The sequence below is a fragment of the Hesperophylax consimilis genome, chromosome 11 (assembly GCF_061612785.1).
Source record: "Hesperophylax consimilis isolate HC1 chromosome 11, BYU_Hcon_1.0, whole genome shotgun sequence".
NCBI lineage: Eukaryota > Metazoa > Arthropoda > Insecta > Trichoptera > Limnephilidae > Hesperophylax > Hesperophylax consimilis.
Window position 1 is genome coordinate 29,661,354 of NC_142846.1, and position 18,884 is coordinate 29,680,237.

Consider the following 18,884-nt stretch of genomic DNA (forward strand, 5'->3'; position numbering starts at 1 on the left):
TTTAGAGCATGGGTGCGCTCTTTATAGCCAGATCGATATTGATAAAGCAATAATTCATAAATCGACATACTCTACCAACACTGGAGGTATTATCTATGAATTAACATTCTTAAACGTCAAACGTAATACTGTTACGTAAAATACAAAATAAATTGAAATTCTGACTTAAATATGTAATGACAATCCGCATTGACTTTTTGACCCTAAAAGGGTGTTATTTAGTTAATGTGATCTTTATTCAGAATTTCTTATGTAAAAAAATTCGTGTACCGATTTAGCGTCATTGGCCAGGACGAATTCATCTCACCGCATATACAATTTTTTTTCAATACGTCGGTTCAACTCCGTTCGTTAATAAGCCAGTAATTTTACGTAACAAAGGGAATGAATATTGACAGATAAACGAAGCTCGTCAGATACTATGGAGGCCGCCCTAAAATTTGTCAATCGTTGGTCGGAATATGAAAACTGACTATAGATGACGAATTTAGTTAATATCTTATTAATACAGAGTTTTATCGATCGTTCGTGCTAGACTTACTCAACTCTGTTGCGTTATTCTATCGCCGTAACTAAAAACACAGTGTCTTCTTTGAGAGTCCCAAGGAAGTCACGGTGTTTTTACTTATCATGACCGTATTGTAAAACAAATTTCGAAAAAAAAAAAAAAAATTTTTATAAAGAAGAAATACATACTTTGCTGCATTATGAATAACCTGACAGTATTTGAAAAACTCAAGAAATGTTGCTTGTGCTATGATTGATATTACCAATCAGTGGAATTAACTCCAACGCATTTGTCCACTCAGATTCTAACTTAAATGTGTTGCGAAAAGTGTGCATCTCAGAAAATATGGTTTTAAATATTATTTAAAAAAATATGTTGGTTGTTCCAATTAATAATAATAAATAAATAAAGTTTCTTTCAAAATAAAATCCGGCAAGGATCTTGATATGAAAGAAAAGACTACTAAACAATCAGTTTATACAAGGTGTTATGATACCTAACCTTTTGTATCTGACTAGCTTTAGCTTGTGATTCCTGACATTATTTGGGGTTGAAAATGCAAAAGATATTTTATCTCTGGTGACATTTTTGTTGTTATTTTCTTACACGAGAAATTGTCCAATACTCCACACCTACCCAATCTGTCCACTGACAGATTTAGTTATAAATAATCTCAGCAATTATCACTGGTTGAATTAAATGAGGTACGTCCCCATAATTAATGAAGTATTCGCAAAAGGAAAAAAATCTCAACTAGGATATTTTTTTAAATTTATTAAAGCTTGAGAGGACGATAAGCATTATGTACTTATTGTGTTCACCACAAAAAAAACTAAGAACCATTTTATCATTTAAGAAAATCTACAGTAGTTATATTCTTATTGGATTGTACTTCAAACAGTTGTTAAACTCATAAGACTCCCCTAGATGTATTTTTTTCTGAATTGTCTTACATAACTGTAGCAATAAAACAATTTAATTAAAAACTTAATTACGGTAAATTTACAAGTTTTTTTTAACCAAAGAAAGAAAGCCTAATTTACGGGGTGGGTTAATAAGATCGTAATCTTGCATAATTTGTCAGATGTAGATTTCATGTTTATTACTTGGCTCGTCTTAAGACGTTGTACTTTGTTTGTATCGTATTTCATGAGGTGATTGACATTTTACTTAAATAATGTACATGTGAATACAAAAAGTTTTTTATCTTGCCTTTAAGAGAGTTAGACATAAAACTTGTTGCGCGGCGAAGTGAATCAAATTAATACCTGAACTAGGTCATGTCAAGAATCCAATATTTAATATATATATATATATTTTTTTCGTTTACATATACATATTTAAGACTAAGATAATAAATGATTTACAAAAAACAAAAAAAAAGGTGGTCCTAAAAACTGCTACAAATGCTGTAGAGGAGTACTTAATATCAACTGTGGTTTGGTAAAAACCCCTAAAGCCACAGAATGAAAAGTTCACAAGAGACGATAAAAACGAATATTTAAAAACTTATTAAAAATCTCGGAAGTATGAAAATAGTTCGTTGGAAAATAATCGTTGATTCACGATTGACAAAAAAAAGTCTTAGGTAAAAGTTATGTTTAATTTTTTGATATAATTCTTTTATTTGCGTTATATATAATGTTTTTATACGTTCATATTTGACATTTAGATTAAACAAAAGCTTTGTAGATTCTATTATGTTTTGCGTTAAATGTTCAAAAACAAAGACAGGTTTTTGTTTTTCTGTCAAAAATATCAAATAATATAAAGTTTCAAACAGTTTTCCATCAAGTATACTGCATGGTATGTGCTATCCTATTAACTACGCTTAAAGCTTAAAAAGTTTTATTTGTAATCAATAGCTTCGCCGGCAAACGGAGGCTAAAGAAAGTTCCGAGATGAATCAAAACAAACAATTCCTCCTGGCACTTTTAGTTTACTCACAAATCGGCTACTACCGAGTCAGTACACATTAAAGCATAGACAACACAGCAAGATTATAAATCTTCATAGAGTAAAGAAAATTAGGGAGAAGTAGCAATACGGTGAAACGGAAAAACTAAACTCCTTTTCAAATTTAAAAATAATGTATTTCTCGTAAGTACAACAAGGAGTGATGTCGTCAAAAGTTTTTCAAACTAGAAATTTCAAATCGAAATCCACAAAAAGTACCAAATCTAATATCAATAGATTAATTTGCAATGAAATTAAAGGAGTCGTTTGACCAGATGTGTTTAAAATGAATGGTAGCAGAAGTCGGGGTCGCCCGAGGCAGACATGGCACGATCAAGTGAATCAGATACTCGAGTCGGCCATGTCAAGAGTCAGAAAACTAGAAGAGTATGTATAAGACTATATATGAATGTGAATGAGGCAAGAAGTGTGTGCCAAGACCGAGTTGTTTGGCGGTCCGTCTTCTCTACCTACCCCTGTTAGTTGTTTATAAGGGTTTTCGGAGCTAAAACAGAATTTTTGACGAAAAAATGCTGAATCAGCTGATAGATCCATTGTTACCTTACTACGAGTATTTCTAATAATCTACAAATATATGAAAAAAAGAAGCAACAGCAGAGTTTTAAGCGGAAGGTTCATCTTAGCAGAGTATTGTGATTTCGCGGAGTTTAATGTCGAAATCGAATTAATTAAAAAAGAAGAAACAGCCATGACCTTTTACAAGACAAATTTAACATTGTGTGATTTCTTTATCTATTCTGTTATTGGACGAGTACCCTTATTAGATACTCTTCAGACAAATATGATGCCTTTATCTACATCCACTCCTTCCTGACTTGTAACCATAAAACGATATTTTCGTGCTAATAATCACATTTTGAAAACATTCAAACTTTTAGAACTCATTAAAATATTTTCTAGAAAATGAATCCTAAACAGCATCTATATCAGAATGTGTAGACCTCATTCTCGTTAGATTTTCCTTCAGTTTGAAAACGTGATTGTAAATCTCATAGAGTTTATTAAGATATCACCAACACAACTCGAAGCCATAAACGTAATGGTTATTTAAAAGTCCCACCGTGGCAGTTTCAATTTATGTGGTGGTCATTAAAGATCAATTATTGCGCAACCATGTTCGCTAAGCTCCGCTCGTTTTGTGTTTAAAAGTGCATTGTTAGGGTGGCCATAAATCCGCTGTTTTTACCTTGGCAAATACAAGTTTATTGCGGTTTATCGGCGTATTATCAGTTTATTTTCAAAGCTTTTATTTGTATGTTAATAACATTTTACTCTTGTACTCTTGTTATTTACATTTTTATACGATTTTTAATGTTTTTTCAATTGCGTAATCCAGTGTGACTGTGTTAATCTTAGGGGGAGTGAAAAGAGCATGGGAAAAGAAAGGTTCGTATGGAAGTATCTTGCTACATAATTAATTTAGTTTTTCATTTAACTAAAACCTTCTAGGTAATTCTAAATAAAAATTCAAGATGTTCTTAATACTTTGAAATACATCATGTTTTATTAGAAGCATTTTATTTGTAGTAATCATAATGCCGTGCAATTTTTTTTATACGCAATCAATTATCATTCGAAAAGTGGAAACCCTTGGGTAAATATAAATAAATTTAAGTTATATATATATGATTCCAAAATAGTAATTTATCACGACACCCTGATCCAACGGTGTCTATACATCAAATGAGAAGTGCTACGAAATGACAAACAAATATGATGCCTTTTTCTACACCCACTCCTTCCTGAATTGTAACCATAAAACGATATTTTAATATCCTAGGGCTCTTGAAGTGTTTTATCACAAAAAGGGCGCCATTCAAGTTATCTAATTATCATATTATTATTAAAATCCCTACTTAATGTCAAATGCACAGCCCAAAGTGATAGAGAGTCCGCCTTAGTAACTCTTTGATAAATATATTATGCTCGAAGGTTCACAGCTATTTTTCTTACTGAATAACGTATGTACACGTACAAGCCTAACAGAAAACTAGATCTAGGTAATCATATTTACTTATTGAACGTGAGTTTTAAACGGTACGGGCTTTTATAAACCTAATACAGGTAGAAATTTTAAAAAATGCAGAAATATAACACATATAATACATATCAGTACACATAATACAAATATAAGTACATATAATACATATCAGTACATATAATACATATCAGTACATATAATACATATCAGAACATATAATACATATACATACTTTCTAAACACCACAGCATCCGCAAAGACGACAAAGTGTGTAAATTTATAATGAAAACAACCATTGTAATGGTAGGCATGACATAATATAATAATAGCGAACAATCCACGTCTCAACTACATAACATGTATTAAAATAACATTATTACAACTAGTTGCAAACTAGGTAACGTAATATAGTTTGAAATAATAGTGCAGACATATTATTTCAAACTACAAAAGCATGGCGCTCCTTCAAATAATAACTTTCAAGTGAATTATATTTGCTTCATTCAATCTACAATGTATTTGTCGGTTTGCTGAACGAACGAGGATGATGGTTCATCCTTGAAAAATTGTTGTAACTTTAGGTGTTTATAATTATTTTACTTAGTTGCATTGATGGCACTTAGATTATTAAATTGTAACATAACTGGTGAAGCAAAACAGACAATGGAGTTTTGAAGGGCCGGTACATCCCGTGTGGTGGGGGTAGGAGGTGTCTCATTGTGTCAGGAGAGTTGTTCTGTTTTCAGTCGTTACCATGGTTTGGTTCGGACAACACCGAGGCATCGCCGTCCTCACGTTTCTTGAAAATGGCTGTTCTTTCGTCGCCACCCAGCGGGCCTTCTTGTGGGGCTACTTGAAGGAAATTGTTTTTGAACTTGTTTCCGCTAGGAAGAACTCAAGGATCGAATTCGGAAGGAAATTGCAGATGAGCCAAAATGCAGTGGAAAAATTGCCTTCATGAGTGTATCCCTGCTGGGGGGCCATCATCTTTCAAATATCTTCAGGACTTGATTAATGAAACGGTATGATCTACCGAATAAAATAAAATTTCTGTAAGTTGTACCATTTTTTTTATAGCCCATCAAAACTGCACTGTCCGTTTTGCCGCACCCTGTATTTCAACAGCCATAATAGCTTTTGCTTAATTTAATGAGCGCAAGCGACCAATATTATGTTATGTCACATTCATTGTTCATCATCTGCAGTTATCTTGCTTCAATAACATATGTTAACACCAGAGAAATATTATTACCACTATTGCAAATCAATTTTTATGCAGACTAAGTTAAGATTTAAGTACCCAGTCTGGTTGAACTCCAAATACAAAACTGGAAAAAAAAACAGGAACAAACGGAAACATAGATTTGGTTATTGCAAACTTTCTTGATGAATATAAAATAGTTGAAACGCGATTCTCAGTCTGTTTCAGCTTCTTTTTGAATTGTGATCAGATGTTCAGCATCACCATAATTTTATATGTTTCGCTTGTCAGCTGTTTACAATTTGATCAAAAGCTAAAACGGACCGAAAATCAGTGTTTGAATGAGATCGTTCAAATGTTTAATATTAAAATTGGCGGTGACCGTCGATTTGATGGTCATTAAATGTGACGAGAATTTGCAACGACCTCATCTTAAAAGATTGAACCTGAAATGAACCGAGGACACTGAAGTAGAGAAAGATAAGGACGCCTAGTGGCGCTTTTTTGAAGTAACTCCCGACCGAATAGGAAAAAGGAATAAAATGGTGATGGCATTAAACCAAACTAAAAGAAAAATATCTATTTTTATATCTCGTTCTCATTCCGCCCACACCGAATGTTAAGGAATATTTTATGATTGTCGTAAAAGGTTTATTCTTTCAAAGTGTGAGTGCGTCAAGGCATCGCACGCATTTTCTTCTCAAGTTAACCGCCGCTTCTCAAACTTAAGCAATGCTTTAGACTTTAGATGTTAAAAGTTGGGTCCTTAATTTTTTGGGACATTTTTCCAGATAAACTCTGTTGAATATTCATACATTTTTACTGTATACCCGGCTGCTTATGCGACACAAAGAAAAAAACAAAAACCTTTAACGAGTATGTACTAGAAAAAAAAGTTATTGTTTTTTAAATTTTGTATTGATCGGCGGACAACACTCTCAGAGTAGTTTTGGTGAAAGACCAGAATTTATGAACGAAACGGTGTTTAAATGTTTTTAGCCTTGTTTTTTGACCAGTTTTTAATATTCCTAACAGTCATCTCATTCATTTCCTTGCCTTTCTCACTCGCATAAGCGTAAGGACTTACGCAATTGAAGAAGCCACTATCCCACCGACTCATTATAGCAAAAAAACTATTTTCTCTTCACAACTAATGCGGAGTTATTACTCTATGTAACTTCATTTTACATCCTAAACGTTTAAATTAGTAATGGATCTTTGGAGACGTGTTCGAAGAAGGGATATAAAACAGAAAATGACGCAGGATGGGAAGAAAAAATTCATGCCAGATCTCGTTGAGATTTAAAAAGAAAACAAGGAAACATGATGTTGTGATGATGTTTCGGAGTATCTGAGCCTGAGGCCTGGAATAAACTTTCCCCGGAACTAAGATGCATAACAAGCCCAACAATATTCAGCTTCAAAATAAAAACTGATCTTTTTATGCTCTCATACCCTGAAACTAATTATACCTGCCTGAGAGTAGCATTCTTCTACTGCATACAATATATCCTAATCACACTTTCCTTTTTGAATTTACATTACTAGAAGCCTATGTATACTTATCAATGTATCTCATACCAAGGGACGAATCACATGTGGGAAGATAAATTCTAATTAAATCCTTGTACTTTTATACCGCCCAACATAAGAGTTGCCTTTTCTCTCCTAAACACGCTAATTAGAAAAATATACCTTAATAATATAAATACGAGAATTAATAATAGCATTTCCAATTACACGTGTTCCAATTATACTCTGCGTGCGAACTATAAATCAATTTCTCTAATAGACGATGAACAGTGATAATCTCAAGTGACCTCCCAGGTAAGTATGGTCCAGTATCTATATGATCTGCCTGTACAGAGTGTAAATAAGTTGTAATATACGTCCATTAGCAGGATCATGTTCGTTGATCAAATGCATAATTAATATCTTAACCTTCACTCTCCATGAATTTGATACTAAAAATAATAATAAAATTGGCAATACGCAATACGAAAAAGAATGCGTGAACCAAATGACGTTCAAAATTTCGCTGTCATTTTCACTCTGTTGACACTTTTTATAACTAACCCTTTTACTGAGCCAAGTGTTTGGTTCCTCTAGCTTGATAGGGCATTGGGAATAGCTTAATTGTGTATTTGAGGAATGTCAAGCCAAAATTTCAGTTCAACAGTTGATCATTAGGATTGGGAACAACGGCCGATAGTTTTGTAATAGTGATCGATGAACCGGTTGATGCAATCTGTTACTAAAAAATTTATAATAGTTTGTCTAGTATATAATTATTAATAAGATAGATCATTGTAGAAATATATAAACATCAATGTATATTTATACAGCGCCCTAAAAATGATTTTTCACAAAAAACGGTTCATCTTTACAAACTAAACAAGTGTTTTTAACTACCTTCAACAAGTGACTCCTGACCACCACCTGCCTCACCTCGCCTAGTCTTCGCTTCAAATCTTCTGGTGTTTACCTCTTCAAGACCAGCCGACCCTGTTACCCGGGCTTACCATTCACCAAGCACCGGGTACGGGAGGCAGAATATCATCATATCATCACTACCGACCGTAAAGGAGCATCCTTATCAGCTGAAGACACAGTTTGGACCCGGCGCCCTAATAAGTGGTAATAATAATAATCGTTATGATTATTATTATGGTTGGGAGGTCCTCCAAAACGACTGAATACTGATCCGTAAAGAGTCAATGGGCGGATATGGTCTATGACGAGAGGAATATGTACTAGAGCTTCCAGGAATCTTTCTGTTTCATCTTATTGGTCTGCTGTGATTTATTTACTTACGTAGGCGATATGTGCAAATATTATAACATCACGTGGGCTAAATCGTGATGGATTTCTATTTACGAATGTGCGGTTTACTCGATATTAGTTATTTCTATTCCATACTCTCCATGTATTTTGAGATGTTTGAATATTCACAGTCAATATCACTAATTTTATGAACTGTTAAAATGATGTGACTACGAGTAGGTATTTTAGTGCCGGCATACTGGCGTACTGGCATACCATTAAGATTGGATTATCGAATTCACAATTAATTTTCCGAAGTTATCGGACGCCGATTTGAAGGCCGATAAAATGAATTTGTCGACATATGTTTCCATTTAATAATAATAATACAAATAACATGGCATTTATATAGCGTAGTTTAGTGTAATTTCACTTCAAGTGCGCTTAACATTTAAACGTCATTCTTAGATAACCTACTCGTGTCTCACAACTCTAGTTGAATGATTTTTGCTATAACTTGGAATAATTAATATTTTATTAATAATTAATAATTATTTGATTTTAAAAAGCTTCGATTATTACTATTTTAAAGAAAGGACATTAATTTTATATCATGATCTTATCTCCGCCATTAAATACTGTCAATAATAAGAACTGAACTTATTTTTCAGCTTCACAGATAACTTTTTTAAATTTTTTTTATAAACTTCACACAGGAGGCCCTGAAGAAAATGATTTCCCTCAGGGCCTATGTCATCTTTGGAGATGCTGTGCGGAGGGTCTTTTTGTGGAGAGGAAGGAGTGAACATCTCTGTTTTGCAGTTAAGGCTGCATTTTAATTATTTATACACACCTCATTCTGCAAAACTTAAGGAGGTTGTTATTCATAAAAAAATACTGAGGAACGACATAGACTTAAAACAATAAACGGACGCAATAATAAAAATAATGAATACTAAAATACTTGCTTAAATAACGTTGTTAAATGAGATTACTTTTTAATTAAAACAAAATTACAGAGTTCCACGAAATGCAATAACAATAAATATAGCAGCATTATCATTACAAGGAGGTATATTATCATACCTATTTCAGAAAATGTAAATTTTTGGTGGAAATCTAATGTTATTTGATTTTTTACTGGTAAACCAAAACAAATTAACTTCTGTGATGATTTTACTTTTTTTAGTAATTTTACGAATATTCAATTGAAATGTCAATGAAAAATTTTCTTCCTATACAATTTTGTTGTATGCGATATTGATTTCGTACGACGTCGTAGTTAAAAACATTTATAGAATATATAATTCATCATTGAAGACAATATTAGCGACTTTCAAACAAAAATTTGAAACAGGCAAATCAGGAAAAAATCGGTAGAATCTAGGAATTGAACCCAGGACCTCAGCCTTAAACTACATTATTTAAACCAACAATATCTTCATTTTCCTAACCCTTTCAGCCACAGTGATAATTCAAATTAACACGAACTTTGTGATTTTTTTACCGTAACGAAAGCGATTTAGAAAAGCCATGTTTCGGTTTTCTTATAGCTTGTAATCAGTTCTGTGGCATCTATTTTTTTCGCTCGGATGAAATCCTTATTACCGCCAGAAAAATGATAAATATTTTGACATCTGCTGATTGTGAGTTTCATCGAATTTCTGCCGTCATTGATTACTTCATTTAAGGTGAGATATCAATATTTTCTACTCGAATTCCACATATATTTAACGCATAAAGTTGTGTTCTATAATAATAACATCAGTTCAATTCACTATTCACAGTCATTTGTCAGAATATCGTAAATGAATTTCAATGTTCATTAAAATTAACACTGGTAGTGACGGACATATTTTCTACTAGTATGGCGAATTTTTAAAGATTATTATTTATTTATTAATCTTAAGTTAGCTCACATCTTCGTGTGTGCTAATAGTTTTATAAACATATAAACATGTACATTGTTTGGCAAACATAATCTTTCTTTAAATATTTCACTAAAGTCACAAAAAAAAGAAACATTAATAATTGAGATAGACATATTTTCTTAATTAATTTTTGAACTTATTAATATTTTCTATTACAGCAATTTCCTTCGGGATTTTGTTATAGAGTTGAACGGCCTGGTACATCAGAGATTTTTGGGTGCTTGTTTTTTTTCTTGTTGGCAATCTAATTTGCTTAGAATTTCTCGTCCCGTGTCCGTGTATCTCGTTATTGTAATTTATTTTTCTTTTCAGTTCCTTAGACATCATCCCTAAGTTAATTTTATGTATAAAAATAAGTACATTCAAATACATTATCTTAGATTATTTCTTTATTTCTGAATTAATTTTACTTAAAATGTTATTTGTTTCAAACCTAAGATATTATCACAACATTGTAAATGTGCATGTTTGACATGAAACAGTTATTTGTATTACTTTTGTGTAATGTTTATTTTACCTTGTCCAATGTTATACAAAATTAACGCAGAATAAAAAAAAAAAAAAAAAAAAAAAAAAAAATCCAAAAATTAGAGTTATTATCAAGCATTACATATTTTTATATTTGTGGAAACAATAATGCGGATGTGAAAGGATTTTAACGCAGTTCGGGAAGCATGTTGCAATCGTACACAGTGATGAATAAAAATACGCGTTAAGACAATGCTGCTAGTTTTTAGTCGATAAATGATACAGTTAAATATGTATACATATTAAGAGTCGAATTAGTTTAGTTTCCGAGGAAAGTCCCGGCAAGGCTCAGGTCCTGGGTTAAATTTCTATTGCCGATCGATTTTCTGTTTTTTTGTTTGTTTAAATTGGTTTGAGATGCGCTAATATTGTCTTCGATGATTAAATATAACAATTTGAGGTTTTACTTCAAGTTATTCCAAAAATAAATATGTACGTTGTTTGTGTTTGTGATGTATTTACTCATTGTCACTCACTGAAAGTTGTTATTTCAGACAATGTTGGAGGTATTTTATTTATTGTTTTTGTGTTTAATTCGTAGAACTCCATTTAATTTTTTTAAATTTAATTAAAATCAAATTTAATGATATAATTATTAAGTTCTGCAAGTATTTTTTGGTTTTTGTTATTGTTACAGCTGTTTCGGCTTTTAAGGCCATTTTCAAAGTGTGGTTTATACACGTTAAAAAAAAAATAATAATAATAAAAAAAAATGTTGGTCGTAATAATGATGGAAATTTAGTTTACACGTAGTTTAATTAATTTCATACTTGCACGTTTTTTGTGTGTAATTTAATATGAAGGCTGCAGAGTCATTAATCAAGAGACATTAATATTCATTATCAACTATTTTTGTAACACAAGAATGCTTCTTAAATATCTTGTTTGTGTCTCTAAGAAATTGAATATTCTAATTTCGACTGTCGGTAAATGGGTGCATGCGTATTTTTAAATTGTGTGCGTAATGCGTGACATTATTAAGTTCAATGATCTTTTCATTTTCAAAATTGCAATTGATAAATATAAATCATTTATCAAGCCCTAAAGTATGTACGAACAAAATTTAATTAATTAATAATTGTTTGGTTGAAGTATGTATTTGATTCCTTTTATTTTTTACTGATTGACCTGGCAGGTCAACTTAGATAAACACACTTTTATTTTTTTACGGAGTGACCTGGCTGGTCAATTTAGATAAACACACCTTTATTTTTTACGGATTGACCTGGCACACAATTCAGATAAACACAATTTTATATTTACAGATTGACCTGGTAGATAGGTAAGAGTAATTCGAATATATATACGATATGAAATCCCGTGGATAATAATCGGAAACCGAATACGTGTGTGTTTTTTTTCATAACGTTTCCTGAATGTTCATGTCGTGGAACCAGTAGAAATTACTTAAATTTATCACCTTGGTAAGTCAAAGAAAAATGTAAAGTCTTACCTTAAGATTGTGGTAGAACCACATGGCGCCAACTGTCGATACCGAGAACCAGAGGAACAGCGTAAAGGCTGACACCTGCGAGATCCTGAGCGTGTTGAGGAAGGTGGAGATGATGACCGCGAGTGCGTGGCAGAAGAGGATAGGCGTGAGGCAGCGGTCCACGATGTCCCACGGAATCTCTCGGGGCGTGTTAGGGTTCCTCAACATGATGGAGCCGCGCCGGGACGCTCGCCTGTTCTTCAGGGAGGTGCGACGGGTCACATCTGGCGGAGGCATTTTGTCAACTATTTACTTCGATTCTTTAAGGAATGTAATGCTTCCCTCAGGATTGACCTGAAAAAAACAATTAAATTAAAACGATCCATCAATGGCTTCATAAACAACACGGCATTTCCACGAAATGTGTTACCTAACAATACCTTAATGTACCTAACCCATAAAATGAAGAATAACGCTAGAAGTGCCTTCAATCAAAATTTGAATAGAAATAAATGTTCGATTTAGCTCAATAGCTCAGCGCTCCGTTTCACTTACACTCGCATGATATCGTAGATCTCCATCCCTTTTGAATTTCGTTAGCTTGGTATAGGAAATTTAGGTTAAGCAAATATTTGGATCATGAAACACGCCCACAAAAAGGCATTTTTTGTGTTATTCATTATTCTACGACCTAACCTAATTAATCTTTAAATCTGGACCTAAACCCAACCTAACCTAACCTAACCGGTCAGTAGTGAGTTGGCCCACATTTGGGTCCCACCCAGGCGTCGCACGTTCAGTTCCTCGGCTGGCTAAGTCTTTCATCATAATATAAGCAATATTTTCCGCTTACTGTGGTGGTAGTAGAAGATTTTCAAATAGGTTATTCGTAATTCGAAAATATTTATCTTTCTTTAAAAAAAAGTACCAAAGATTTTTTTTTAATGACAAGCGTTCCAATATCACGAGATGTACCTACTATGGTTTTGCCTTTAGCTAGTTCAATTTAATAACTATTCTGACATCAAATAACTGTAATAAATAGTGAAATTAAAAAGTATTTCAATCCCTCTTTGTTGCCATTAGTCGTTTTTGGAGCAATACATTTGTTCAACAAAATGTACGATTGAAATATAAACAAAATATTCATACATTTGTCAAAAATTTAATAATCTATAGGCCAATGCCCCGTTACATATTTATGAAATTGATTCACGTATCTAATCCTTCCCCAATTTATCCACTTGTGCTAATTTTTTCTTTCCACAATAAAATATTATCCGTTTGCTTTATTTTGAGTGATGAAAGATACACGAATGCGGTGAAACATGTTCAACCGGTCAGTTTCCACAGAAATAAGAATATAATCAATGACGAGAATATATTTTCATAATGATGTAATGATAGCTAAAACAGTTTTATTTTGAGTAGAATTTTATTATCTCGTATTAAATAGTAGGTACCTACATCTACATCATTCTTTATTTCATACCACTCTCAACACTTATTCATCTAATTTAAGCGCAGATTTATTATAATATACTGAATAAATACGTCTTTCACATAACACATCAGTATGTAATGTAAATATTGTAATTTTCTCGAGAGTAGAGCGCGAAAATGTCGCTACGAATAGCTACCATAAGAAAAATTCCTTCAGATTGAGATAATGATGTAGAACGACAGAGGTACAGTATTGCATTGGCAACAGTTCTTTTATTTATTATGGTTGAGTGTTGTTTCTGAATTTTTATTTAATTTTCAATCTTCAGGAATACCCGGAGCACAGGGCACCTGAAAAGATCTTTCATGCACAAATTATTGCTCAGTAAATTTATCTCCGGATACTTAGTTGAGTTCTTAAAATATTTCAAGTAGTTACATTAATAATGTTGAAAAACTGCCAATAAGAAACGAGGGAATAATGTAAATTTTTCACCGATATCTCAGAACTGATTTGAGAGAACATTTCCATCTAATTTAACAAACAAATCTTATGTAATAAATATGGTAATGTGGTTAAATAATGTAGATTGGTTTGCTGTAAAAGTTACAAAAAACTTAAGTTTATATCAGTTGACAAATTTATTTATTTCATATTGTACAACAATGCGACTTGCACATCATCCTGCCAGAAATGTCAAAACCAATATGGTAAAAGTTTATTTTTTATTATTATTACAATTATTTTTTATGAAAATAATAAATTTATAAATAGTTTAAAATAAAGTTCATATCGGCGTCTGTCTGCTTGTGCGCTTAGTTCTTCTAAACTACACAACGTATTTTGATAATGTTTTCAATATTATTTAGAAAATTCATTCTTTTCTATAAATTTATTTATAGAAAGTAGAGAAGAGTCAATGTTTTATAATCAAGCCGTAATTTTTTTTCGGGCGCTTACATTGCTAACGCTGGATAAACCTTATGAAATACATCAAAATAATGCACTAAGGAAATTCATATCTTAAAAAAGCTTACAAAATACTTCTATATCCTAAGGATAACCCTCAGCAACGACAGGTACGCGTCAGCTAGTCTTAAAAACATGTTATTGCTTCATGGTTTGAAAATTTATTTTGATCATTAAAACACGATGCATAAAATAATGCACTGTTTACAGTTTCGTTAGAATTTTAAAACAAACGGAAAATGAACAAGACGTTTACGACATTTGAATCAGAAATACATATTTATTTTATTACTTTAATGCAACAAGAATGATAAATTGATTTAGTTTGCGATTGTAGACAGTTATTAGGTAGGCACTTCATTTAATGATAATCGACACTCTTAATTTTTTTTAATTTTTTTTTTTTTTTTATATATTCAATAATATTGTTATTGGGTTTATTAAAACAGTTTATTTTTAAACAAGTTCTGCTGTGTAGTTATTATTACGCGTGACAGCTGTTTCGCCCTCTGAAGGCATTATCAAACTGTGGGTAGCCCACTTACAGACGATACATTTATATTATTTCTAGGTAGGTATTTTAATTTCAATTACTGATTTCTTAATTGATCACAGTTTGATAATGCCTTCAGAGGGCGAAACAGCTGTCACGCGTAATAATAATTACACAGCAGAACTTGTTTAAAAATAAACTGTTTTTATAAACCCAATAACAATATTATTGAATATATAAAAAATAAAAAAATAAAATGGAGTTCTACAAATTAAACTTAATAACAATAAAAAAAAGACACCCTTAATAATGTTTTCTTAAACATCTCATTCTATACTAAACAATGATTGAAATAGCATTTAGGAGATAAGTAATTCATTTAAGTAAACATTGCTTACCCATTGGCGTAGTGTTTAAAGAGGTCGGCAGTGAATTTCACAATAAAAATCGATTGAATAATTTTGTGGCCGGTGTAATGTTGTATTTAAAAAGCCATTTTACATGGACTACGTGATGAACGTAATGCTTAAAATGAATCGCTCTCTCATAAGTCACCGTATTGTGACACTCCTTCGCGAAGTATTTTTGTACTATTTTGAGTTTCAGCAAACAGATTTTTACGCGTTGGAAAAAAAGTTCAAATCTCATATCGATCAGTAAAGTTTGTAATATTTTGAAGAATTCTAAACTTATAACGATTTCCGCAACGTAACAAATGTAACTCTGCGAAATTGTAAGGAAAGTAGAAATTTGCAGTCATAATTTGAAACTAGGTATCTACATACCTACGTAATAGCATGGAATATATGTGAAACGATTATTGTATTAAAAAAAAACAAGCTAACTAAAAAGCAGAAAATCATTTCTCATATCGCACAGTTTAAACCCGCGCTTATTTGTAACAATGCGTAATAATATGATGTTATGACGTCTACCAGGTATGTTGTTAATTATTAGAGAATCCGCGTGTAAAATTCTTTACGGATGAGTTAGATCTATTACGCTTGAGATGAAGTTCTGAAGCAACAATATTACAGTCTAATTATATTACGAATACACTATACACTGTATAGTCTGTACACTAAACAAGCATCACTGTATGTGTAAGTCAGAATGTGGATTCTAGCCATTCCTCGTCAAAGGAAAGAGATGAGCACTTTATTTCTCTCCCACGGAAGTCTTAGAAAATCGTTCCTTCTGGAATAAAAAAGCGAGATTTAAGTTGACATTCGCAAGCACTTTGATATGCTGCATCCGAAATAGAAAGGGAAACAAGTATTGGTTTAATTCACTTTAATATATATTTACGTTCTCCTGGTGAAGGAAGGGCACTTCTGAAACCGGCAGCGATATGTTAAAATAATTTATGTATTTTAAAAATATTTTTTTAGTCATTGAGAAAGGAAATATTTAATGATAAGGCAGAATTTTTGATGAAGAAAAAACTATTTCGAAAAAAATGCGTTATGAAATTTGCACAGATTCTTCTGTCTGGAAGATGCATTTCAATACAACTGTTTTCAGATCGCAACGTAATTTATATCATGAGCTACATACATTTTTTTAATTTACCTAAATATACGTTTATCTTTCAAAAATATAGAACATTCATCACAACACTATTTTTTTCGCTTGTTGAATAGGATTAAAAATTTCATTAAAACAAACAAACTTTCGTACTGAAACTAGGGCAAAGCCGGGTAGTAACTGCGGCTTTAATCAACCCGGCTTTCAATTTTAAAGTTATTTTTGTCTTCATATTTATGTAATGTAATCTCGCTCGAACTAGCCAAAACAGTCAGAGTGATTTTCCGTAAATAAATTAGACTTGTTTGAGCAATTTCACAGTTCACAAAAATCAGCAGTTTTTTATATTGTTGTTGTCCGTAACCTAACATGTAAAATATTGAGCTTTTACTTGGCGAATTGTGCCAAGAAAACTATTACGTAAACTTCAAAGTATTTGAGAATAATTGCAAGATCAAGGAAACCTAAAATTAATCCGATGAAAATATTTTTTCCCGAGGAATTAATTTTAATCAGTTTATAATTGATTGGTAGAATATTATTAGGTTTTTGGCAGCAGCGGATCTCGAAGCATCATACAAAATTTGAATGAAATACAAAACATTTTACTTTCATTGGCCCAAAAATAGCTCCTTCTCTCTCGTAATACTTGTCTCACGAAGTTCCCGAAGCTTTCGATCAGTGGCTTTTGAAATATAAATTAACTTATCACTTCAACAAATTCAGCAAACAGCACTTGAGAAAATAAACCGAGAACAAATTAATAATAAACACGCCATCACAATAACAACTACTGTTGATGTTTTAGAGAGATATTACGACATGCCGAGCTTTTCGAGTTCATTCAATCAACAGGTTATCGGGTTATAAAACACAAGAAACGCAAAATGCCACAGTATATTTTATTGCATAAATATCCCTGTTTTCTTGGGAACGAAACAATTTATAAATGACGAAGTTAAAAACACTTGCGCCTCTGAGAAGTGTATTTAAACAAGTTTTTTTTTAAAATTAGGAAGCTTTTATTTCACCAGTTGATTGATTTATTCAGAGTATTAAAATCGTTGAAGCTTTTCACTTTAAAATTAGCACACGAAATTCCTCTAGCCCATAAGCTTCTAGATGGTTATAGAACATCATATTTTTTCCGAAAAGTTTTCTTTGAAATTATTAATATTTTCGTTGTAATTTAAATAGTGTAACGAAATATTGGTTGGAGTTTAATAAATCGACAAATCACATTACTTTTCGTATCACCAAAAATAAATAATAACGCAATCGTAGTGGTTTTTCACGTTAGAATTTAATATCGTACATTAGTGCTCTCTTCATAAAAAAATTGTTTTTTTAAATCGAACTCAAACAACCTTAAAGCGTTAGAACTGAAACTTTTTTTACGCACTTGTGCCCTTTTGGTAGATAAATTAGGGCCGGTCGAGGGGTAAAGTTTGCACTATACGGTTGTTATCACTGTCCGGTTGACCTCACTGTCCAGTTGACCCCGTTGCCAGTTAAAACATTGTAAAATCACTACCTTTCGCAGATAATGCCGGGTATTGGCCGGTAGGTTGGTCGGTTGGAGGTATTCCTGAGAGTTGGCAGCTGCGTTGCGCCGCCGGTTCAGCGAGTATTAATTCTGGACTCCTCGCCGGCCGGGCAGGGCCGCGAAAAGGTGACTAAATGCCACCAGGAATAGGGTTGCCACTAACAACTTTTTAGTCAAAATTGCCATATGTTATTTCAAGAATTTGTATTACTTTCTTTGAAATGTGTTATGATTTAAAGACCTTCCACTGAGTAACTTTGAAGCCTTTCACTATTTCTTATTACTGACGCATTAAACATACATAGCGGTTACATCGGTCCCAATTCCCCAGAGGCCTATTAAAAGACCATAGATTGAAAAAATAATGATAATAAAATGAAAAATTTGCATTATCATTTCAACATGAAAAAAATATATTTTAAATAAATATGATAATGTTAATAACAATATGTTTCAATTTAAGTATTGCCATCAAACTTAATTTTTAGAACTCCATTTTAATTAAAATTCATTGAAATATAATAGAATTCATTATAAAAAGAAAACGTTAAATTAACAAAAATAATTTATTATGTAGTGTAAAG

At 32.1% G+C, this 18,884-nt stretch overlaps 1 protein-coding gene across 2 annotated transcripts in view; it reads right to left on the minus strand.

Annotated features, from left to right (window-relative positions):
* LOC149420011 (D-beta-hydroxybutyrate dehydrogenase, mitochondrial) overlaps nucleotides 1-18,416 on the minus strand; it is a 168,854-nt gene extending 150,438 nt beyond the window's left edge. The window contains exons 1-2 of one of the 2 annotated variants that reach the window (XM_089637128.1): nucleotides 18,289-18,416; nucleotides 12,343-12,675 (exon numbers count right to left, since the gene is read on the minus strand). In XM_089637128.1, coding sequence (XP_089493254.1) covers nucleotides 12,343-12,618 — 276 coding nt within the window. In that variant the 5' untranslated portion in view covers nucleotides 12,619-12,675; nucleotides 18,289-18,416. Of the gene's footprint in view, nucleotides 1-12,342; nucleotides 12,676-18,156 lie in introns of both variants that reach the window. The other variant, XM_089637129.1, reaches the window with a different exon arrangement.
* Between the last annotated feature and the right edge of the window lie 468 nt (nucleotides 18,417-18,884).